The 26,110-nt window shown below is 45.0% G+C and overlaps 2 protein-coding genes across 2 annotated transcripts; both read right to left on the bottom strand.

Annotated features, from left to right (window-relative positions):
• Nucleotides 1-212: 212 nt before the first annotated feature.
• On the bottom strand, nt 213-5,885 carry pnp4a (purine nucleoside phosphorylase 4a). The gene is made up of 7 exons (XM_054784713.1): nt 5,824-5,885; nt 3,629-3,792; nt 3,453-3,556; nt 1,363-1,538; nt 1,108-1,298; nt 706-785; nt 213-632 (listed from the first exon to the last, which is right to left on the bottom strand). Exons 1-7 carry the CDS (start codon nt 5,844-5,846, stop codon nt 486-488), a joined length of 885 nt encoding a protein of 294 aa, XP_054640688.1. The 5' UTR covers nt 5,847-5,885; the 3' UTR covers nt 213-485.
• Nucleotides 5,886-13,119: 7,234 nt separating this feature from the next.
• Nucleotides 13,120-25,536, bottom strand: LOC129186970 (uncharacterized). Its single transcript, XM_054785773.1, has 6 exons — nt 25,234-25,536; nt 20,263-20,489; nt 19,913-20,015; nt 19,726-19,821; nt 18,237-18,751; nt 13,120-16,584 (listed from the first exon to the last, which is right to left on the bottom strand). The coding sequence occupies exons 1-6, from the start codon at nt 25,273-25,275 to the stop codon at nt 15,195-15,197; spliced, it is 2,373 nt and encodes a 790-aa protein (XP_054641748.1). The 5' UTR covers nt 25,276-25,536; the 3' UTR covers nt 13,120-15,194.
• Nucleotides 25,537-26,110: the final 574 nt, after the last annotated feature.

Raw genomic sequence — 26,110 nt, 5'->3', positions numbered from 1 at the left:
TTGAGGCAAATTCACGCTATGGAGCGCCCTCGTTCGGCTGAACGTATGCAACTGCATACGCACGGGTACACTGACCTGTTTTTCCTGTGCTATTTGTACTAGCTGCTTTTGTCATTATTTACCTCAAATACTTAAATTTGTGTAACCTTTATGGTATTAGTGAGGGGCTGCAGTTGACAGGGCTGACACAAGTGGTTTGGGTTTGTGTTTTAGTTAGATGAAAGCAGATCAGGAATATGTACACAATATAATCATACAACTTCAACATTTTGTATCAAATCACAAATCGTACAATCAAATAGATATTTATGTTTACAATAACAATATACCATGGATTAATTCTTACACTCTTATTCAGCATCTCCGTCATGATATTATATAAATATTTTTCCAGATCAGCAAATTAAATATTAAATTACATAAAGGTTGTCCTAAAAAACAGTTAGCTTTAAAATACTGCATCTGTACAAAAAAGAAAACTCTTCTCAGAGAGCATTCCTGCTGTTGTTGTTGATGTCCATCCTGGAGATGAGCTCAGTCACAAATTGTTGCAAAGTGTGCGAGCGCTGCCGACCCACCTCCAGGACTCCCTGGTGGTCCACGCTGTCCGTGTCCTCGTAGCTCTTCACCACCTGATGCAAACACAGGCATTCTCAGTCATTCACCAGGAAGTCAATTATAGCATTTGTTTGTTTGTTTCTTTACCTTGTTGGTGATAAGGGAGAGGCCAAAGACTCTCAGCCCGCAGTGAGTGGCTATGACAACCTCAGGAGCTGTACTCATGCCTGTAAACAGAAGACAGTACGGTTATGTATTGTTCACCCTACAACTTGATGCACAGACAAATTTGACACTTTTTTATGAGCATTTTTGTAATACGTTCCATGTGGAGCAGCAAAACTCAAAAAACCTTTTGTTTCCAGATTAGTTCTGACCTTAACTACTAACAATCAAAAAGGCCATATGATCTCCTATTGTCCTCCAAAGGTCTTACTGGCCAGTAATATCACTATAAATGTCAAACTTTCACTTTATATCATCCTTTTTCCGTAGCATTTGTCCTCATTGGGGTCACAGATGCGCTGGAGCCTATCTCAGCTGCCTTACCTACAGCATCCACGCCCAGCCGATGCAATAGTCTGGCCTCTGCAATGGATTCAAAATTGGGTCCGCCCACCATAGCGTACACGCCTTCCTGCATGAGGCCGGCCACCCCCATCTCCTTTGCAATCTCTCTCGCCAGGCAACGCAGGCCTTTGTCGTAGCAGCCCGACATGGCCGGGAAGCGCGGCCCGAATCTAGAAAATACGAATGTCAGCAAGAAACAAACAACAGCGCAGATCAGCTGAGCCTGAACCTCACTTGTCATCATTGGGTCCGCAAAGCGGGTTCAGGCCCACCAGTCCAGGGAAGTTGACGTGGTCCTTGATGACCATGATGTCTCCGGGCCGCAAGCCGTCAGCCAATGAGCCCGCAGCGTTTGTTACGATCAAAGTCTCCACGCCCAGCAGCTTGAAGACTCGCACTGGAAAGGTTGTCTAAAGGACACAGTGACACTTACAAGGTCAAGCAGGTTGTCATAGAGATGATGCAGGTGTAATCGGTCATGAATAAAACACATTATCAACCAAGTAGTCATGTGACGTCAAAATCTCTTGAGACTTCAGCTCAGTGAGCATCTAAAACAGGGATAACTAACACGGACACAAATGCGATCCTATGCAGACCTGGACCCCTTGTCAAGAAATTATTGTATTGTGTTTATTAAGTATTGTAAGTTTTGACGGGGTGCTTTCCTTTTGACCTGCGCATTTTTTTTGTACTTCACAATACTGGTTGATTAGATCAGGAAATCCACTGACCAATTGCATGCTAGTTTAGCCATCACGCATGATGCTACTCAGCCAATCAAATCTGTGCATTCCAGGCGCTGAACCTCGCAACTGTAAACACAGAGATAGATGATAGATGAAAGGAAAGCACAAATGAGAGATACAGGGAAAGAAGACAGAAACGAGTGAAACATAAGGATAAAGAAGATTGCAAGACGAGTTAAAGTTACGAGGACTTCCCTCCTGCCCCTAGGTACTCGCGCCCTTCCTCATCCGGGCCTCTGATCATGGTGGGGGAGTGGATAGAGACAAGAGAAAAATAAATACACATGGAAAGTGGACAGTGAAAATAAAGCCTCCAACCCAGTATGGACAGACTCATTTATCTTCATTACAGACGTTAGCTTTGAGGACATTTTATGTCTTTGGACCTATTTGCATTTTAGGTGAATACCCCTGATCTAAAAGATTAACCCCACATCTCTGTTTTGCTTTTTATTTGGCTTTTTGTGGCAGATATTAGTGATGCGAGAGGAAACAATGCTAACCATAGAACCAAAAATGAAACTTACAGCAACATAGGAAAGTGGGTGACTGAGCAATACAGTGAATAAAATATAAATGACATACACTAATTCCATCCATCCATCTATCTTCTATGCCGCTTCACCTCACTGGGGTCGCGGGGGTATGCTGGAGCCTATCCCAGCCGACTTCGGGCGACAGGCGAGGTACACCCTGGACTGGTCGCCAGCCAATAGCAGAGCACATATAGACAAACAACCATTCATACCTCTGGACAATTTAGAGTCGCCAATTAACCTAACATGCATGAATTCATTTAACCAAAATATTGTGCAGCTGAAAGCATCGTGGCTAATGACTAGCATGAAAATGACCAGAGAAGTCAACAAACAGCCCATTTTCACAGTGCTGAGAAGGACGTTAGTGGCATTACCTTTTGATATTGTACAACCACAAAGCTCAACATGTGTTCTTATGCTGCCTGCCCTTTCCACTTGTTAATTCCAGAAATAGTTACTGTATAAAAAGGTAACCTAGATAACCTCTGCAACACCTTCCTGTTCCCTATCCAGTATGATACAGTAGTTTTACTTTATTGTAGTTTTGTTATATAGGGTTTTAACTTATTTTGACCCTTCTGTGATGACTAAGGATATTAAAATGTGACATAAAACATATAAAGGTTTTATGTTGGTAAATAAATTACACATTAATTCACTTTGCATGATTCTATTATGTCAGTATGTTTTGTTGTGTTTCACTTTGGAGCTTCCACTGCAGTAATGCGACGGTATTTCTTATCACAAAAGTCCTTTGTTGTACGCAAGCTTGTGCACAAATATGGCAGCAAAGTGTGACATAATATAGATGGAATATAAACATAATTCTGAGTAAAAAGGAAGAGGATAACAGTAAGATATTGATTCATGATTGTGTGTGTTGTACAGGAAGAATAATGGCTACATTGTGATATTTACGTCAAAATGCTGCATGACCAACAACCCATGCCTAGACTGAGCACACACACACACACACACACACACACACTCACACTTTGACAAGATGTACTATACTGTGGTCACTGAAATGTGTTACCTTGCATAGGGAATGTCCTTCGTACATATGGAAGCGACCCTGCATGCACACACATGTCTTCCCCTTCAGCTCCCCGAACACCAGCCGACCCGCGTGACCTTGAACTGCAACATGACAAAGGGCGACATCATCAAACCAAAGCTTTTCATTTGTTTTGGGTCCAACCTGGCGCGAACCTGTGCTCTGCGGGAAGCCGGGGATATTGGCATAGGCGAAGGAGTCCTGACACTTCAGGGCGTCAGCGAGCATGCCCAGGCCGGAGCCGCAGATGATGGCCACCTGGGGGCGGTGCTTGGTCTTAGACATCAGCCAATCAGCCGACTTCTGGTATTCATCGTGACTGTCATTGAGAGGAACAGAGGATAAAACTTTGTATGTAACATTTTACGGCCCCGAGGGTGCAGGACAGTGAACCAAAGATACTATCTGCTGCTGAATGCTAATCTTCATTGTTTGGTGACATAAGACAAAACTAAAATGTTATAAATGTGTTGATAAATGTCAGCCAGGCCGCCTCCAGGCTTTAGCGTGAATGCGGATCATATGGCGTCATATGAGAGGAAGAACGTAAACTGTGGATCATTTGGCGTCATATGAGAGGAAGAACGTAAACTGCGGATCATGTGGCGTCATATGAGAGGAAGAACGTAAACTGTGGATCATGTGGCGTCATATGAGAGAAAGAACGTAAACTGTGGATCATTTGGCGTCATATGAGAGGAAGAACGTAAACTGTGGATCATGTGGCGTCATATGAGAGGAAGAACGTAAACTGCGGATCATGTGGCGTCATATGAGAGGAAGAACGTAAACTGTGGATCATATGGCGTCATATGAGAGGAAGAACGTAAACTGCGGATCATGTGGCGTCATATGAGAGGAAGAACGTAAACTGCACTAATTGGTGAAACATGACATATGTCGTCATATGATAAATGTCATTTTTCCCAGGGATTCTGCTGATGCCAGCAAGAAAAAAGATTGCTACGTAAGCAATGGAGGGACTAAATATAAACATTTGACTACTCAGTAAGTAGCATTTACGGTGTGCAGTGGCACCTTGTCGTTACATCCCGATAGTTACATAATTAGGAGAAAAGTTTGAACAATTTCTGGGGTTCAAAACGTGACCTCTTTAGACCTAATTTTAGCTGGCGTTAAAGTGTGAGCTCTGCGTGTGTGTTTTTGCTTTTTCTTTGGCTATTTGCGACACTTTCTCAAAGGAAACAGAAGATTATCAACAGGAAGTAAAAACTATATTGGTGGTGTTCAAGTACTTTTGATCAACGTTAAATTAAATTTCATGTCATGAGATGAGGGCCGCACGGTGGTCGAGTGGTTAGCATGTTGGCCACACAGTCAGGAGATCGGGTTAGAATCTTTGAATCTCCACGCTTTTCTGTGTGGAGTTTTCATGTCTCCCCGTGCGTGCGTGGGTTTTCTCCGGGTACTCCGGTTTCCTCCCACATTCCAGAAACATGCATGTTAGGTTAACTTGCGACTCTAAATTGTCCATAGGTATGAATGTGAGTGTGAATGGTTGTTTGTCTATATGTGCCCTGCGATTGGCTGCCCTGCGATTGGCTGTACCCTGCCTCTCCTAAAATCAGCTGGGATAGGCTCCAGCGTACCCGCGACCCTAGTGAGCATAAGCGGCATAGAAGATGGATGGATGTCATGAGATGACTCATGTTTTGGTTCTCCTCAGCCAGGGGTGTCCAAACGTTTTCGCCAAGGATGCGGGGGCACTTTGACATGCCTCACATTTATGTTTCCAAAATACACTGAAGCCATATCAGTGTAGGTTAAAGGTTTCTATTCATCCATTTAATTAATTTTCATCCTCGGCATTGCTCTGATGCAAGACATTCTTAATGTTGCAAGCCGCAAGCCACAACTTGCCCCCTGGCCAGTCATCAATGTCCTTAGCGATGTCTCGTAGGTTTCTAGTAGCGATCAAAAGGTGGCGTGTTTTATGTGTTTGTTATATTTTAACATTTTATGTGATATACAGCAATGTGTAAAAAAATAAAAGAGGTACCAAGTGCACAAACAACCCTCCGCATTTCTCATTAGAGCTAAGAGAATGTTCAAATGTTTTTTTTTTATTGTTTAATATTAGACTGGTTCATTTCTTTTTACACTTAAAATGTGACTTAAAACGTTGCCGGTAGCGTTAATAAAGCTGCTACAGTGGCAGCTATTTGACTCCGGAACAGATCCAAATATCAAAAACATGAAAGGTTGACTAGCTCAGAAAATGGAATGTTGACTAAAAAGACTGAAAACTCCAACATTGCATTGTTGTTTAAACAAGACTAAGCACACGTTAAATGATGTCGATATGATCGACAATGGCGTTTTCTCTTACCTGATCTGTTCTTTGCTGTGCATGATGGATGGTTGTCAGTGTATGTGTATATGTGAGAGAATGTGTGTGAGGCTGCTCCAGCTCAGACTACGTACATATACACAAGTCACATGCCTGTGATTGGCCAACAAGCCATCCATTCATCAACAGCAGCCAATGAATGAAGGCGCAGTCTTACAGAAGCGTGTGTGTGTGGATTCCTATCTAAATTAGAGTGTGGGAGACCATTCTCTCGTGTTGTCAGAGTGTGGTCTTCTTTCTACATCATGCCCCCGCTGACAACAACTTGATTTTACTACGCATAATTAACTTGTACACACACTCATCCGCTGTCAGGGGATAATACTATACAATGCAAACTTGGATATACGTTAGAGTGGTGAGTGTACGGCTGGTGTAGCAGTATCGAAAATGAGTCAACATCCATCCATTATTGTCTAAATAGCTGGCAAGTAGCGAGATAATTGTGTCTGGCCTATACAGGAAGCATGGTGGTGGTCGCATCATGGTCTGGGGCTGCATGAGTGCTGCCAGCACTGGGCAACTGTGGCTCAAGACACCTCGACCTTCCTTCCACTTGAGGATGCTCCACAGGCGCTCAATTGAGTTTGGTCAGTAGGAGTCATACAAGTACGTGGGCACACCATCACCTTCAACTTCAGCTCCCTCAGTAAGACACTTGTCATATTGGAGATGTGTTTGGACTCCTTATCATGTTGGAAAACTCATGTTCTTCTTCACAATGTCGCGATATGTGTTGGAATTAATTTTCACCTTAATGAACACTGCCGGCAGCACTCGTTCAGCCCTAGACCGAGACGGTGCCACCGTTATGCAAATACTACTATTCTACTATTCAAGCTGCACACTGACTACTCTAATAATCCAGGTTTCCTATATATAGTGTCCTGCCATAAAAGGCCTTGATGAAATGTGAGGGGTTTGTAAACGCCTTTGTGTTGCGTTGCGACCCCTCAGACAGCCCCACAAATGAGTTGTATAACGATCATCTGCACTGTCTCCACGTGCCGCCACCAACTTAACAAGAGGCAGCTCGTCGTTCCCTTCTCTCCTCAATGACGTTTTTGTGTCTCCTGATCGCTAACACACTGCACATGCTCCTGTGATCAGCTGATCTGACGAGGCTCGCTGACCCCAAATGTCAGGGCTCCTTCCCTGGTAAATGTGGCAAAGCGAGCGGGACGACAGCAACGGAGCTCTCTTTCGTCTTTGCAGTTTTTAATTGGACACGCTACATCTGCACGCTATTATGATATGTTAAATATCATTTACAGTAGGGGGAGGCGCTAGGCGGAAGCCGCATTAGCTGCTTAATAAGCAGAGCACTGCTGGTGGTTACATGCAAATTGAAGGCATTGCCGTACTAAAAAGTCCTGTTGGCAAATAAGAAGCACATGTTTAACATTGAATGTCATGCAAGGGCAACATTTAGATTTCTTTATTGTGAGTCAAAAGACTGAACTGTGTTGAAAGTTCAAGCAGAAATCCTCATTGTCTCTGAATTGTAATACGTTACAGTACAGGACTGCATTACTATTGAGTTACTTTCACCAAACAAACGCAACATATTTAACTTTACATTACTTTCCACTGTTTTTTTTTTTACTTATACATTGATGGCCTTTAATTAGACAACATTACAGCCAATAATAATTATCTTAATAGGCCTACTTTCTATTGAGCTTTTCTAACAAATCAAACTATAAATATAGTAAATATATAAGTGAGATGCTAAAAACATATTCTTTGCCATGGCCTGCCTCCAGAGGATACACTACCGGTTAAAAGTTTCAGGACACCCCAATTTTTCCAGTTATTTATTGAAATTCAAGTCGTTCAAGTTCAATGAATAGCTGTTTCAGGGACCACAAATATGGGTCAACAATTTTAAGCTGTTCTGCAGAAATGGAAGTTGGTCAAGGCTTGACGGTTGGTGCAACTAATTCCTACAGGTGTTCCAAGATCTGGAGTACTTACTACCTCCTCTGTCTGCATAAAAACAGTGTTCGGAACACACTGTGGTACTATACCCTCGTGAACATCAGTTGAACAGCATTGTACTGGAGAAAGTAAAAAAATGGCAAGAAAAAATGGAATTAACAATGGAGAGAGAGAGACTAGAATAGAGAGACAGACCATCCTAACCCTTAAAATGTAGGTTTTTCCTCCAGAGAAATTGGAGTGTTCTAAAACTTTTGATCGGTAGTGTATATTTTGGCCAAATAATCTTAATAAACTGAAAACAAACCAAAATCCATCCATCCATTTTCTTCCGCTTATCTCGGTTTTGGGTTGCAAGGGCAGCAGTCTCACGGGGGGACATTGAGGGGTTCCCAGGGCCAACTGTGGGACATAATCCGTCCAGCGTGTCCTTGGTCTGACCTGAGGCCTTCTCCCAGCTCGACATGCCCGGAACACCTCAACATGGAGGCATGCAGGAGGCATCCGGACCAAATGCCCAAGCCACCTCAACTGGCTCCTCTCAGTGTGATTGAGAAACTGCTCCTCTCTGAGCTCCTCCCGAATGGCCGAGCTCCGCACCCTATCTCTTATCGTGAGTCCAGCTAATTTTTGGCCGCTTGTATCCACGATCTTGCGCTTTCTGCCACTACCCAAAGCTCATGACAACACATGAGGGTAGGAACATAGATCGACCTGTAAATTGAGAGCTCAGCTTTCTCTTCACCACGACGGTCAGGTACAGCGACCGCATTATTTACTGTTCTGATTCCTCTGTCGATCTCACGCTCCAACCTTCCCTCACTCGTGAACAAGACCCCAAGATACTTGAACTCCTCCTTCAGGGGCAAGACCTCACTCCCAACCCGAAGGGTGCAATCCTCTTCCAGCTGAGAACAATGGCCTCAGATTTGAAGGTGCTGAGTGTCATCCCCCGAAGCTTCACACTCAGCTATGAACCACCCCAGTAAAAGCTGAAGGTCACAGTCTAACGAGGCCGTGAGGACCATATCATCTGCGAAGAGCAGAGACGAGATCCTAACTGGACATCCTCAATGCACCTTGGTTGTCTTAAAAGTTATGAACAGAATCGGTGACAGTAGTACTCCCAAAGGACACCAGGAGGGACATGGTAGAATGGCTTTTCTAAGTCCACAAAGCACATGTGGACCATTTGGCCAAACTCCCATGCACCCACCTATGCCCTTGTAAGGGCGTAGAGCTGGTCCAGTGTTCCTCGACCAGGACAAAAACCACATTGCAGCTCATGTAGCTGCGGTTCGACACACGCTCATACTCTTCTCTCCAGCACTCTGGAATAGACTTTCCCAGGGAAGCTGAGGAGTGTGATCTCCCTGTAGCTGGAACACACACTCTGGCCAAACATCTTGAAAAGGGGGACGACCACCCCAGTCTGCCAATCCAGAGGTAGTTACCTACTTGCACGCAATGTTGAAGAGACTTGTCAACCAACCAAGACAGTCCCACAACATCCAAATCAAGATAATAAATTATAATATTTTCACTTGCATGTGGGCTTGTTGCGTTATATATGGTCACAGCGTCTGGTCAGTGTGAATCTTTCATAAGTAACGTTCCCAACCTCAAAATGCGGCGCTAAAATGGAATGGTCACGCGGCTTGAAAAGGCTTATAAAAGCTTCCTGCTGCGGGATCATTTTAAAGATCAAAAACCATCATTACGTATATCCGCATGAATCAGGAGTCACTTGACCTATGAAATGTTGCTGTCACACGATGACTCCTCCATGTCATGATTCCAATTGTTGTCTGCATTTAGACATGTGAACAATGTGACCCTGAAGGACCCAGTCACATATTTGGAATTGTTGGAGGTGAGTGACAAGCATTCATGCTTTCCTGGCAGGTTTTTCTTGTTTATGTATTTAACAAACCAGGAATCTTTCACGCCGTCGTGGCCTCATGAGAATGTCCTAGGAATTAGGACGATACAAACATTTCATATTTGCCTCCAGGATGCTTTAGTAACACAGCCACATATAACTCAATGTCATGTTTTCCTGAACATGTCCTGCATATTGTTGAGGTGTGGCACATAGAGCAAGGAGGAAACCATTAATTATTTCAGTTTGACTCATTGTGACATCAAAAGAATGGCCCCCCCCCCACAATGAACCAGGAAGTATCCTGCTAACTAACAGATGTACAAACACAAATACATTTACTGCAAATGCGCCAATGAAGGCCTCCTATAGTCGCCAGGTGCGTGGTCTACAAACGCTCTAATTAACGCCAGGTCAAAAAACATTGGCATGACCAGCTGTGGCTGTAGGCAACCTCCTGAGGTAAATTGTTCTAACTCCACAAGATGGCAGTAGCTCCATTAGAAATATCATGTTATATCTTGTTTTTAATAGCATGGCATCAAGTTACGATTGGGTTGATGACCTCCTCTTGGTTTGTGGGCATTTTTATGGGTGCCTCAGTTACTCGCCATTCGCGGGTGGTCTGAGAACGCAACCCCAACGAATAGTGGGGGATCTACTGTACCTGTTAATAAACGATCTTGTGGTCAAAGAGAGCTATGGAGTTGGCGGGCCGAAGGCGGATCCGTTCCTGAGTCCAGTGCTATGATGTAGTTATATGTTTGCATGCTAAATACACACACCATTGCTAGCACACACATACGCCTGATAAATTGAATATATTGATTTTTACCACTATATTTTTGCCTACTCTCTATTATATAACTATTGTATTATAGCAGAGGGTACAGTTGTAAATGGTCAAGTTTAAAGTGTCACACGTACAATGAAGGTATTTAGGAGCGGAAAAGCACCAATGGCACCAAGGCAAGCTTGCCCAGGATGTGTTGTCAAGGTAACCCCAAGTGAAATGGAGATATCAAATACCTCCCTTCTTTTGCCCCGGAGAGTGTAGGGGCGCCATGAACTAGTTTCCTCATATGAAAGTTTTTTACATGTACTATTCTGACTTGTTCTGGCTCACAATGATAACGCCAGCCATGTGTTGTTAACGCCTCAGTGAACACAGAACAGAACCAGCGTCTCATAGCTAATTAAAATCTCTTTATTACATGCACATGGGCATCATGGTGTTCCAGAAGGTTTGCCATACAGATGCTGCAGGGTGAAAGTGTGCCGTTGCCCAGCAGCGAGGCTCTCCGCTCCAGTGTGCTTTAAATTTCACATCGCATGAGGACACGAGCGCTATTTTCGGCCCTCTGTCCTTGTGGAAGCAAAGACAATGAAGGGGCGCAAAAAAGACATTCATTATTCAGAGTGTTGGCGTCACATTGCTAGCTTGGGAAGACGTGGTTGCTAAGCAGGTGGAAATCCGGTTCATAGTCTTCTATGTCGAATTCCTTTTAAAGGAGTCGACAGAGAGGCCAGATGAGTGAGATCTAATAGAGTAGCAAAAAGGCTGCAAACAGAGAGATGATGCTAACATAGCTTAGCTTTGTGAAAAGTCAGATAAATCTTGAAAATCCATATGAATTTGATCAATACATTTTTCTCCTAAATAGCGGGTTTCAGTCAACAGACAAAAGGGTGGATAGTAAAGGTGCACATGTGTTGTGTGTTTTGGACCCATAAAAAGGGCTTAAAAGCGACACCAGATGTTGGGAAAACACAATCTAACCTCCAGTCAAGGATAAGTCATGAAATAAGTGTGAAAAGGTGAGAAAGGGTTTGTACTTTGACAGAAATCGCTTTGCTCCGCATGCTTCCAGGGGTCATGCCTTTGACAACGTTTGCACCAGTCACGAGGACCTGCAATGTTGAAGTGTGCGTCCATGTAGTTAGACGGTGGTGACCGTCAGCAGGGGGCTGGGACAAAGCATCGGGTGGTCCTGGCTGTCCAGCCTGGTCCCATGAGTCAGCAACTCCTCCGCTGTTGTCCAGTCGTCCAACATCTTCTGATTCCTCAGCCGACTCAGCTTCCTCTGACTCAGCTCTAGGACCGTACCGCATCGCCCTTCTGTGGAAGCACAACTCACTCGACCGTCCGGCCCACCTCGTTCCGCCACAGAGACCCAAATGCATGTCCGTGTTGGTCTCATCATCTGTGCTCATCATTTTGACGAAGCTAGTGCTGCACTCACTGTCTAAAAACAACGTTGTAATCCAGGTTAACAATAGCTCATTACCTCAGTGTTGAATCTATTTTCATTCTGTGTTTTGTCCCAGCTTCCAAAAGTAGTGGTTTCAAAGTGTTTTTTATTATCAGTTATGATTGGAGGTCCAGTACCATATAAATATATAGTATGGTATAAATGCTCTATCTATTCAATTAATTGCCAAGTGTCCATACTCACCAGGTGTATGGTCTACAAAAGCTAGTCACCGCCAGGGTCTCTAATTAGCACCAGGTAAAAAAAAACATTGGCGTTAACCACTGTGGCTGTAGGCAAATCTGTGGCATAGTTTTTAAAATTAACTCTACAAGATGGCAGTAGCGTCAGTTGAAGTAGCATATCATTAATCTACCTCTACATGCGCTTTACATAAATGTTGCTACTCAGCTGTCGGTGTCAAACTCATTCCTGTTAAACTCACTGTTGTTTACAACAAATTCATCAGCGGTATTAATGCTGGCTAGTCAGTTGGCTTCTTACCTCTGTTACAACATTGGTTCTGTTGCTACTGTTGTGCGATATACTCGTTAATAAATGACCGTGTACTCAAAGAGAGCTATGTTTTGCTTTACACTCTGTCATGTGCTCCAAACCATTATGAACGTGAAAAAAAGAGTTGTTACATATAATGACTTATTGCCTGCTTCCAATTAACGCCTCATACTCTTTGTGGTTTAGGTAATTAAGTCAACAACCCGATTATAATGACGGCATTTATGCTAATTGCATAATGACTCCTACATTCGACTAATCTCAATTTTTACCAGCCAACTAATGAATATCTTGTTTGTTGTTATTGCACTTTCAAAAAATCAACCACGTTTCAAACCTCTGGACTGTGGGTCCTCAATTTGACACCAGTGCTCCAAACTCTACAAACCTGTTTCCTTACCTGTATCATTTGTTTTTGTTTTTGTTTAGTTTTTTTAAACAGAATATTATTTGATGCAACAAGATATGACACCCTCAGTCAAGTTTACTTGAATACCTGCTCGCCACTATTATTTCACGATTGCCCCTGCATTTGATTTTTATAATTATTTAAAACAATCAAAAAGTGATGGGTAACTGTGTTTGAACTCAGATGTCAAGCAGGCATTGAGGATGACATGCATTATTTGGCGGGACTTGACTTTGACACCTGTGAACTGATACTACAATATTAAAAATCTCCAAAACAGAATCAAACTTGAAACCGCACCCTGTTATATGAGGAATGCCAACAAAGTTAATACGTACACAGCATGTGGCACAAAACTACAGTAACATTTAATTCAGCCTTTAAAGAGACAAGAATATTCACAATTTGTATTCACTTAAAAAAAAGGGTAAATTAAAGTAAACCACCAGCTTCCAGGTAACATATGTGCATCAATCTTGAATATAAAAAAAAAATAACATTACAATAAAAATATTGAAATATGTTCAAACACGTTGACAATAAAGATTTGTTTTCTTACATAAATAACTATGATAGTTAATAAATAAAACATCAACACACACTGTTCTATCTACAGTTGTTCCACTGGCCTCGGTCCCTGGGAGAGAAACACTTTGTATCAAAAATGAACTGCAAAAATGTTTGTTTTCTTGAGGTCCCTCTCATAGATAATATTTAAAGACTTGTCCCTTGTTAACTTGATGGACAGTTAGCGCCTCCAACACTGAGACTGAGGTATTATTGCACTTGATCCCCTGGAGTAGACCTGACACTGGGCATATGTCAGCAAAGCTGACGTGATCACGGTCCATGCAGCAGTCCGACCAGCTTGAGTCTTGAGGCATATCTTTCTTTCAGTCAGTAAACACATGGACAGGTACACTTGTAAACAACTTACAGCCTGCGGGACGAGGGCACCGTGGAGAGAATCACATGTGCTGCATTCATTGCATGCATCTCAGGCAGAATCCTCCATAATACTCATTTGTCTAGCACTGATTCTCTGTGCTTATGCGAGTCCGATGCAACCTCCAATCAGAACATCATTGTCATGTAACATGTTGCCTCTGAAAGTTGTCTTTGCCGTGACGAGCATTAGTGCTCAACACCATCTTGGCCTCTTCTCTTGTTTGTCTTCATAAGTGTCATAGCAGTGCTGTACAGTGGCCCGCACATAAAGCTATTACTGGATGTGATGTACTGCAGTGACAGTGACACGCACACACACGCACACACACATTTAAATCAAAGGAGGAAGTCCAAAATCTTGAGCAAATTCCTTTCCACTTCTCTCGCAAGACAAATGAGAAAATGATGCCTCTTTCACACAGAGATCTCACAAAATTGGTGCATTAGAGCTATAACAGAAGCCTTTTTTTAATAGGCCCTTGCTTTTTAAACAGAACCCAGCAAAGGCGGGATATTGCCGCAACTGTGTGTGACTGTGTGTACTGTATGTGTTTGTGGAAGCTAACTCTTCTGTTTCTGAACAGCTGCACACAAAAGGCTGACAATGTGTCACGGCACGCACCCTATTGTGTTGCCTGGTTTATCATTTTTCTTACAACTACACCACATGGTGGCGCTGTTATTAAACCCCAAAATCACCCCTACAAATCACAATGATTTAAAATTTCTCACACAGCTCAACACACTCGACTAAAACACCCTCCCGGCTTAGCAAATGATTGTCCATAATTCATTGATCATTTGTCTCATGATTATAAAACTTTGAGGATATCTGTAAGCCACAGGCGTCTGGTGTGATGTATAAAATACTTGTCTCACGTCTGGCGACAATTGCTTTCAACACAAAAGGGAAGGAGATGTGAGTCTCTGTGTTAAACTCCACATCCGTGTCCCGTCTTTCGGGCATTCCCTTACACACAGGCCCACCTGTTACAGCTCTAACAGTTCCTCCAAAGCCGGGTCGACAGTGTAAAAGAGGCTTCCTAATAATGTTTGTGCACGTTTCTGGTGCACAGGACTGAAACGCCTAAATAGCGGGTTTCGGTCAACAGACAAAAGGGTGGATAGTAAAGGTGCACATGTGTTGTGTGTTTTGGACCCATAAAAAGGGCTTAAAAGCGACACCAGATGTTGGGAAAACACAATCTAACCTCCAGTCAAGGATAAGTCATGAAATAAGTGTGAAAAGGTGAGAAAGGGTTTGTACTTTGACAGAAATATCTTTGCTCCGCATGCTTCCAGGGGTCATGCCTTTGACAACGTTTGCACCAGTCGCACAGAGATGACACTGATGTGTTCTGTCTGCACTGGACCTGCAATGGTGAAGTGTGCGTCCATGCAGTTAGACGGTGGTGACTGTCAGCAGGGGGCTGGGACAAAGCATCGGGTGGTCCTGGCTGTCCAGCCTGGTCCCATGAGTCAGCAACTCCTCCACTGTTGTCCAGTCGTCCAACATCTTCCGATTCCTCAGCCGACTCAGCTTCCTCTGACTCAGCTCTAGGACCGTACTGCATCGCCCTTCTGTGGAAGCACAACTCACTCGACCGTCCGGCCCACCTCGTTCCGCCACAGAGATGCCGCCCCTGCTGGAAGCCTCACGTACCGCCCCTCCTCTAGCCTGCTGCTGCTTCTGCTCGCGGGCCAGCAAGAAGTGTTCCCTCCTCTCTGTTCGGCTCCAGTAGCGACCCAAAAGCATGTCCGTGTTGGTCTCATCATCCGTGCTCATCCCGCTGCGCTCGTCAGCAAGCTGCGAGGCCCGGTCCTTCAGGAACTGGCTCCTGGAGATCCGAGAAGTCATGTTGGTTTTGGAGCAAGGGTTAAGTTTGGAGTGTAGACCCGAAGAGGGGTTAGGGCTTGGCTGCGCATCCAATTGTTCTTTCTTTTTGTCCAGACCAGCAGAGCTGGTCCCTGTGTGGCCCTCCAGGGTGCTGTAAAGGCCTCGACCTCCTCCGCCACCCAGAGACTGGCGGCTGGCTGGTTTGGGCCATGTATCATTGACGTCGCCTGGCTGGGCAGGGTGGACCATGCTCTGGAGGTGCTGTTGCTCTCTGACTCGGCTCATTTGCATCTCCTGCTGTCTCTCTCGGTCCATTTCCTCCTGCATCTGCACCTCCATCTCCAGACTCTTCTCCATTTGCCTGTTCTGGTCCAGTTCCCTCTCCATATCTTTGTCTCGTTCTGCCACCAGGGGATCTGGGATCAAGCTCCTTTGTTGCGCGTGCCACCAGTCGTGGTGGACGAGCTGGCCGTTCGGGTTGCTGTTGTAGCAGGGACCCCTGATATGGCCCAGAGTGCTGGGGTGCTGCTGCGTGGACAGGCCTACATCTGCTGGGTGGGAAGCCATCATGTCTGCCACCAGCTCGGTCTCTTCTGGCAGACCTGGTTGAAAGACGCCATGGGGTGTGACCCCTCCACAGTGGTGCAGGGTGGCTGCGCAGTAGGAGGGGGACGCCGGGTGGCTGGCCCGGCGTCGGTACTCCTGTGGTGGAGGACGATGGTGCAGCGTACGGCTTCTCCTCAGCATGCCCACTGAGCTGGAGCCCTGATGGTGCTGCTGCATGGGCGCTAGCGGCCTTCGGTGGCTGGAGGGGGTACTGCAGGTGGACAGGACAGGGCCGCTCACTCTTGACACCATTGTGTGCGCGTGGGAGGGGTTAAAGAGGGCTCCGCTGCTTGAGCTGTGACGGTTCAGACAGGGCCGATCTGCTTTATGAAACTGGACCGACGACACCCTGGGAACAGAATTAATGTACAAAGTCAGAACTCCTTAGACCAGTGGTAGGGAACCAGCGATTTCTTAACAAGATAAAAATAATTCCGCTGACATTTTAAAGTCAAACATTACAGAAATCCATACATCTTCTATGCCACTTATCCTCACTAGGGTTACGGGGGTATGCTGGAGCCTATCCCAGTTGACTTCGGGGGGTACACCCTGGACTGGTCGCATTACAGAAATCACGGTGTTAAAAATAACGTTCAAAATATAAAACCTTTTTATGCATTTTAATCCATCCATCCGTTTTCCACCACAATGCGGGTGGCCAGAGCCAACACCAGCAATCCTTGCGATATTTTCTGGGTCAGACACCAAAACTCGATAATTACTGGATAATGCCGTAGCCTTCCCGGGTCCTTGAGAAGTTAAGAAGTGAAATAGTCAGCTAGCTAATTCAGCACGGCCAAACCTTTTGATGAGGAAAATGGCAAAAAAGAAAGAAAGATAAGGGCTACGGTGCAAAACCATGCAGAAGTATTTTATTTAATAGAAGTATTTTAATTATTATTGGTCAGCTTCAGTATAACAACGTTATTAAAAAGAATACATTCAGAGACTTAATATATTCTTAAACTGTTGGTCTTGCTTAACAATGCGCACATTTAGTTGTATTCATTGTTAAAAAATATTATATGGATCTCACGGATATACATTTTCAAATATGCGGCCTTAAAGGCTCTCTTAGCCAAAAAGGTTCTGAACCCCCGGATTAAAGGAAAAAATACACAAATTGACAAATCCTCCTAATCGCCTCATGATATTACATAATTGTCCCTATATTTGATTATTATCATTTTTTAACCAATAAGATTTGTCAGATCAAAACACGATCGCTGCATATTAAGTGTCTAATTCGGACCTGCGTCCTGGTACGCCGTTCCAAGCATCACGGGAACTGTAGTTCTTTTACGTAAAACGTAAAACATAAAACTAATCTGACATCTACTTTACATGCGTCCTTACATAACTACACATCAACATAAATGATTAGAAGTAGCAGCTACAGCTGCCATCATTATTTTAACTTTTATCATTTTAAGTTTTTGTTTCTGTTTTTGTCTGTGGAAAGAAGTTCAGCAGGTAAAAGCATCATGCTTAGGTCACGCATGCAAAGTTATAAAACATTTCAAAATGTACCTGCATTCTTTTGTGACTTAAGTGTGTCTGTCCAGTCCTATATTTTGTCATTGTAGTTTTCAAAAAAATAAGAAAACATCGTTTTTTCTCATTCTTGTGAAGCCAGTATCGTGTATCATCTTGTGAACTGAGTGTATGATGACACCCCTAACTTCTACTACTTTTTTTACAGTGTAGTTCTTTGTTTGATTATTATTCTCATTTCAATGATGCAGTCCACCAAACTCCAGCATGAAAACGTGATAGTGATGTGAGGCAGAAATCTATAGCTCTAAGTGTGTTTTCAGCCATTGAGTGAGACATTTTTCAAAATTTTTCATCTGAGAAATCCTCGGCTGTTTCCATGGAGACAAGCTCAGTATTAGGTGACCCATATCAGCTTTGAATTAATCGTTTTTGGTACGCTACTGATTATCTGCTCTGGTTCCATAGACGGATGCAATTAGAGTTTTCTCCACCATCACATACCTGAAAAGTCCTCGGGTTGGGAGGTCCAAAACTGCCCCGGCGGCCTCTTCCATCCCCAGCTGCATGCGCTGACACGGTGGCTGCATGCTCAGCGTCTCCGGGATGGCCTCCAGCAGCTCGCGGTGGCTCATGGGGCAGCTGTCGCGCCGCTCCCTTCTCTCGCATGTCTCCCCCTGATGCTGTAGCCGAGCGTTGTACAGCCGCATCCGCTTCTCCAGCATCCTCTGGAAGTGCCGGAACTCCCCAGTGCTGACGCTGTAGAAGCCTGAATCGCTGAGCTCTGATGAGATGAATGACTCTGAGGACGGGGAGCCACCACCTCCAAAGGCCCCACAGCCCCCAGGGCCAAGGGCCCCGTGGGGATGGCAGTCCTCTAGGCCCGCCTCTTCAGTCTCCAGGCCTGAGAGGTCGCCCTGGTGGAGGGAACCATCCGTCCAGCCAAGACCGCTGTCCAGCTCGTGGTGGAGGGGCAGGAAACCCAGAGGCTTTTCCAGCATGAAGTCATCATCATCCGTCTGCAAGACCACATCACGTCAGTCCCGCACAAGGAAACCAAGTTAAAATGCATTGACATTGGTATAGTGGTGCCAAGATGTTATTACTGTAGCACAGTCGTCCCTCATTTATTGCGGTTAATTGGTTCCAGACCTGACCTCACCGTGAAGTAGGATTCAATGTTAATAAATGTAATATTTGTGTAGTTACAGCATATAAAACCTTTTTATGACATTCTAAATACAGTTTTTACAATTATTGGAGTCCTGTCGACATGAAATGACACCTCTGTAGTCACCTTTATACTTGTATTACCCAATATAGCAGACATAATAAGAGAAAATAATTCATATTCGACATAAATAAGATAAGATAGACTCACACTCACGCATTGACAGCTCCTAGGGTGGCTACTGACTCATCACTGTAATGTTACTGACACCTAGAGACCAGTGCAGAATACTACTCTACTTAAGGAGACTCACAATGTACTTCAATCACTTTATTAGCAAGCAAAGAACCCATGCAGTGAACATTCACACATTTTTAGGCTTGAAAATGCTTAATTTAGGCCAAGAAGACGCTTATATATGCATATTTTTAAACTAATAATAGGTTGTATTTAACCACAAAACAGCAATCATTTATTAATTAATTATTGAAAAACCGCGATAGAGTGAGGGCGTGATGTTCGATGCAAGGAACGACTGTAATACATAAGCACAGAGTTGGTATTTTTATACCATGTTACTCTCAACACTGTAGAGTGCTTAGTAAGTGCTATGATCTTCTGTCAAAGCCATGACATTATTGTCATATCAGCTTTGCTCTTCTGGCAGAGAAAGTTCAATGTTTGATTGTATCTTTGGGACTTACAAGTTGTCGAGATTCTTTTTGATGCTATTATGTGCAGTTGAACCTTTTAACAATCGTGTCAGTGCTCCCTGATTCAGCCTCCACACAGTAACACTCAGCTCCCACATGGCCTCATTACCTGGCTGTGATAGCCTTTAGGCTCATCCAGGTTGACGTTGCAACATCCCATCAGGCAGCTTTGGTCCTTGGCTCGATGGCCGCTCACTTCTGCATCCTGAGTCAGTGGTAGAGTGAACATGAGAACAAGGACAAAGCTTCTGTTACTGTACATATACAGAATAGCTGCAGTGGGCTGCACGCAATACCTGGTGGCTGATATCCACGGTGTCTCTTGGGGAGCTGGAAAGGTAGCCGTAGTGTCCTCCGTCGCAGTGATCTTGTGGCAGAGACAGGTGGCTGTAATAATGCCTGAAAGGAGCAAGTGCAGCAGTTATGTAGACATACAGTATTTGTACAGTATTTACAGTAATCATAGCAGTACTGTTTGATCGTTGATGAAAGCAATTAGCTTCTAACAAAACAAACACCACTCTTGGAACTTGAACCGTTCCATTTTAGGACGTTTTATAAGAGCAGCCTTATTAGATCAATGTGACATCATAAAAAATAATAATCTGATTTGTAATGGAGGCACAGAAAGAAACAGGCTTCTCACCTGTCCTGATAGGAGGGGCTTGGGGCATTAAGGCCTGCCCCCATCATTGGGAGAGGCAAGTTGAGGTGCTGCAGGTTGAGGGGCAGGGGCTCCCAGGCTCCCCTGTCTGAGTCAGAACCGCGGCTCCTCTGACTCTTGACCTGCATTGTGACAGGAAGCTGACTTGCAGCCAGAATGCGCAGGGCATCACGCTGGCTCAGGTGCGCTAGGCTCCGCCCGCCAGTCAACTGAAAACAAGCCGAAAGAGGCAGAAAAATGAAAAAACAGCTATTTTCACTTCCAAGTGCGGCAGCTTGAGCGTCTCTCGTTCACTACATATGTCAAAAGTATTGGGCCATATCTGAGTATGCAACAGCACAGCCATTTGTTTCCCATAGGGAAAAAGGCAGGTATCTATTTCTTAAAATATTAATACTAAACTAGTTTTCACCATTTTTAATGTTTTAAGTGAAACATTTTAAGTGTCAGAGGTCCCACAATGGTGTATTGGAAGTGTGTTGGCCAAAATCTAGACCTGATGCTGGAATTTAGAATTTAAAAATGCTTTTAGTAAGCCCTCCTGGGAACATGTGTGTCTGTCGCGTTGTGTGTTGTGCGTAATAAGTTGTGTTTGTCCACACCTGTCTCCGACAGAGTGTGCCAATCCAGTAAGCGCGAGTGTACACTTTGTCCACGTTTTACATATACATAGTACCTCTGCATTTGTAACATAATAGATGCTATATATCACATATATCAGTGTGACAGTGGGACAGGACACAAATGTTACACCACAGTAACAATACATTCCATTCCATTAAATTTTATCTTATCCGGGTCGTGGGGGCAGCAGTCTCAGTAGGGAAGTCCAGACTTCCCGGCCATCTCTTCCAGTTTCACCGGGAGGACACCAAGGCGTTCCTAGGCCAGCTGTGAGACATAATCCCTCCAGTGTCTCCTAGGTCTGCCCCGGGGCCTTCTCCCACCAGGGAGGCATCCGGAAGGCATCCAGACTAGATGCTTTTCCGACTGAGAACCATGGCCTCAGATTTGGAGGTGCTGAGTCTCATCCCAGAAGCTTTACACTCAGCTGCGAACGCCCCAGTAAACAAGCCTGTAAGTAAAGTAAAGCCTGATGAGGGCTTCAGGACCACATCCTGAGGCCCCCAAACTGGACTCCCTCAATGCCTTGGCTGTGATAATTGATAATTAAGAATCAGTGACAAAGGGCAGCCTTGGCAGAGGCCAAAGTTCACCGGGAACAAGCTTGACTTTGCTGGCAATGCTAACCAGGCTCCGTTTGTATAAGGACCGAATGGCATGTAGTATCGTGCCACCAATCCCGTACTCCCAGAGCACTCCCCACAGGACACCGCGAGGGACACGGTTGAATGCCTTTTCCAAGTCCACAAAGCACATGTAGGTTGGGCAAACGCCCGTGTCCAGTGTTCCGTGACCGGGACGAAAATCACATTGCACCTCCTGTGGCCGAGGTTCAACTAACGGTCGTTATCTTTTCTCCAGCACCCTGGAATAGATTTTCCCAGGGAGGCTGAGGAGTGTGATCCCCCTATAGTTGGAACACACCCTCCAGTCATCCTTCTTGAAAAGGGGGACCACCACCCAGTCTGCCAATCCAGAGGTACTGTTCCCAACTTCTATGCAATGTTGAAGAGAGGTGTCAGCCAATCTCAACATCCAGAGCCTTGCCCCCACCCCCGGAGCTTTACCAACAGGGCGTGTTTTGACTATCCCAGATATCTCAGCCACGGTGATGGAACTGTCCACGTTCGTGTCCTCAGACTCTGCTTCCTCTATGGAAGGTATGTCAGTGGGATTGAGAAGGGCCGCAAAGTATTCCTTTCACCGTCCGAGTATATCCTCAGTCGAGGTCAGCAGGCCTCCGTCCCCACTGAAAACAGTGTGCACCAGGTACAGCTTCCCCTTTCTGAGGCGTCAGACGGTTTGCCAGACCTTCATCAAGACCGACCGAAAGTCGTGCTCCATGGCCTCACCGAACTCTTCCCACACCCGTGTTTTTGCCTCAACCACCCACCGAAGCTGTGTTCCGCTTGGCCTGCCGGTGCCAGTTGCTTCGGGAGCCCCATAAGCCATCCATGCTTGATATGACTCCTTCTTCAGCTTGACGGCAGCCTTGACCTCTGATGTCCACCATCGGGTTTGACGCTTGTCGCCACGACTGGCACCGACCACCTTGTGACTGCAGTTCAATTCGGCTGGTGGTGATCAGTTGACAGCTCAGCCCCTCTCTTCACCCGCATGTCCAGAACATGTGGACACAGGTCTGAAGTCAATCATAGACCTGCAGTCTAGGGTGTCCTGGTGCCAAGTGCACTTGTGGACGTCCTTATGTTCGAACATGGTGTCCATTACGGACAAACTGTGGTTCGCATGGCTTCAGACCCAATCACGCCCCTCCAGGTCACACTGTCATTTCCCACATGGCCGTTGAAGTCTTCCAGTAGAACTATAGAGTCACCTCCCTGATAGACTCCAAGAAGGCTGGGTACTCTGACCTGCTGTATGACGGATACGCACCAACAGTCAGGACCCTTTCCCCAATCCAAAGGCGTAGGGAAATTACCCTCTCGTTCACTGGGGATAACTCCAACACGGAAGCACCGAGCCGGGGGGTTGTAAATAATAATAAGACCAGCTCGCCTCCTCTCCCCTCCAGCACCCCCAAAGTAAAACAATGTCCTGCACTTCTCAAGGAGTTTGGGTCCAGAACCCAAACTGTGGGTCGAGGTGAGTCAAAATATGTCTAATCGAAATGTCCCTAACACTAACTTCACAAGCTCGGGCTCTTTCCCCACCAGAAAAGTGACATTCCATGTCCCAAGAACCATATTTGGCCGCCAAACACCAGGCGCCCGCCCTCATTTTACTTTTATTTTTTACAAAGCTGTCTTCTGTCGGATGGTGAGCCTATACACAAGGCGGGCTCATCTAGCTAGGGGCATGCCGGAAGCGGTATCATAACCATGTGGAAGGAGGTTTTTTCCGTCAAGACGTCATGAAAAGCCGCAACCGTTTCAGCGGCTTTAAAAAGTGGAGCAAACAAGTGAGGGAGATGATAGATTGTTATCAAGTTTGGTGCTCATAAACAGGCTCTAGGACATGTATTACTGTTAGAACATCATTAAGAAGGCACTCTTGCATCACAGGAAATCTACAACCTGACCTATACTGTATTTATTCAACAGCCCTTTGTGGTTCTTTGACGCCATTTGATGACTGTGCTCACGCGGTACGAATATAGTTTAGTGAACAGCAGGTCTTCCCTCCTCTTCGATTTCACACATGAAAATGAGCTTGAAATGTTCGTAGCAGTCAGAGCTGAGAAAAGAACCCTGCTGATGTCATCATGATGTCAAGCAGCTCAGTATTGCGGCGACAAATGTGAAGTGATTATCAAGTTAAGATTCGAGGCTGGAATTTGTTTGCTTGCCAGCCAATGTGTGAGAGTCACATATTTGTACATTTACACCATCACACGGCAGCTTCCATTTGAACGACACTCGGTCTACGCGCAGCGGAAGCTCTGAGCATCGACATTATGCAACTGGGTCAGAACACGCCGTTCTGCCTGCCTGTAGACAAACACCCAACCTTCTTTTTGGGTTGGCTCTGCAACCATATAACAGGGATAAGATAAGATAAGATTGACGTGGTGTCTTTGCACTGCCCCCCCCCCCCCCCCCCCCCCACACACACACACAGCTCAGCAAACATCAATTAAGACATGCAAGCATGAACTGTGTTCTTAAGTGCAGCTCATCACGTCACATGAGTCATCCTCCGCTACATTCAAGCACACGTTAACACACACACACTAACCACGTGAACAGTCTAATGAGGTCCAGTGCCATTTATTGTGCTTGTAGTTTGCATCCGACTAACAGCTGTTTCTAACATTTTAGTTACCTTGTTCAGCTACATGAGCATCCTACTCACAGCTGTTTCAAAGATTTTAGATACATTGTTTAGCCACATAAAGGGACAAAACATTTACAGACCACTCTCAGTAAGATGCACAGTAGTGGTACAGCAGTGATGGGCATTTGGCTACATTTCGAGCTTTAAGAGATAATTATTTTAATTGATCATTAATTGATTGTGGGCCACACAGTGGCCTCACAGTCAGGAGACTGAGGGTTCGAATCTCTGTTTGGGCATCTGTGTGGAGTGTGCATGTTCTGTGTGTGGGTTTTCTCTGGATTTCTCCCACATTCCAAAAACAGGCTAATTGGAGACTCTAAACTGTGTATATGTAAATTGTCTATTTGTCTTTACATGTCCTGTGAGTGGCTGGTGACCAGTCAAGGGTGAACCCCACCATCTCACCCGAAGTCAGCCAGCATAGGCTGCAGCTCAACCGTGACCCTAATTATGGCAAGCGCTGTAGGAAATGGATGGACGGATGAATGATGCTTCCCAGAGCCGCATATTCTCCTTCTTTACATAGCAAACTCGTTGAGATTGATATCAGCAGCGCCTCTGCTGGTTGCAGCCAACTTGTGCAGTTCAGTTTGCCTGAATTGCTTCAAGACTATTTACTGCAAACTGCAACCCCAATAATAAACATAGTGTTAAATGAATACCATTATGATCTTAGCAAAGGCAGTATTTTTTTATTTGATCTCCTGTGACAGTGCAGGTGTACCTAATGTTGTGGCTAGTTGGTGTATACTGTATAGACATACACACGCACGCGCGCGCACACACACACAAACTGAGCTGAGAAGCACAAAATGGCTGACATTTTTTTTGGCACACACATGAATACATCCATCTAAGTACATGATGATCTCACATGCACACGCTTTAGGTTTATTATGGTAATGGACACAAAACAGCACAGAAATGATCCACACACAAGCACACATAGCCGAGCCAACCAGGAAAGGCACAGAATGGGCCCATTTTAGAGACACATGCGTTGCAAAATTGGGGCTTAATTGTACTCACCGCTGGATCACCCACCCACGGTCCAGAGAGCCAGCAGCCCATGGTGGCAGCTGCCGTGGCTACAGTGAAAATCAACAACTGCTGCGCACCTCCAGCAGATCTCCTCCTCCTCCTCTTTGTGGTTGATGCTGATGTCTCCTCACAGTACTACCGTGCTCTCTCCTCCTCGTCTATTTCCTCAGCATCTCTGCATGTGGTGGTCGCCCCTCCCCCTGCATCATGTTTCCAAGTCTCATACACACGACGATCTGACATGCATACATGCGGCACTGCAAGCATGAAAGCGATGTGCAGGCGCTGGGAGTCAGGCAGGGAAACACGCAGCCAGGAAGGAGTCCGATTGGCCGCCTCCAGAGGCTCGGTAGCCAATCGGGCGCTCGGGATGCTGCGGGTTCCCTTCGGATGTCACCGCCTCTGAGTGCAAGGGGGTTGCCTATATGCAGAGGAAATACATGATGTATCTTCCTGCTGCTGCACTAGGGAATGTGTTTATTTTAATGTTCTATTGCCCAGCGTCGGGCTACGACTTTGAATTATTACAACAATGATCATTTTAATAATCACTTTAATCATGATCGGGAGTGCATGAGAAAGTGGAACGGTTGCTGTCTTTGACCACATGGTCATTTATTAACAATATTGCACAACACAGCAGCAACAGAACTAATATTGTAATACAGATAAGGCGCAAACTGCTCAGCCAGCATTAATACCACTGAGTTCATTGTAAACAACACTACAGCAAGTGTAACACTCATGGGGTTTACACCAACAGCAAAATAACAGCAGAGTAACGCAAAATAGCATTTTATAGTGCATGCAGAAGTAGATAAAGTATGCTGGATGCTACTACTAGTACTCATGATACTGCTACTGC

The sequence above is a fragment of the Dunckerocampus dactyliophorus genome, chromosome 8 (assembly GCF_027744805.1).
Source record: "Dunckerocampus dactyliophorus isolate RoL2022-P2 chromosome 8, RoL_Ddac_1.1, whole genome shotgun sequence".
Lineage (NCBI taxonomy): Eukaryota > Metazoa > Chordata > Actinopteri > Syngnathiformes > Syngnathidae > Dunckerocampus > Dunckerocampus dactyliophorus.
Note: the sequence above shows the minus strand (reverse complement) of the source record. Positions and strands in the feature narration are given on the sequence as shown.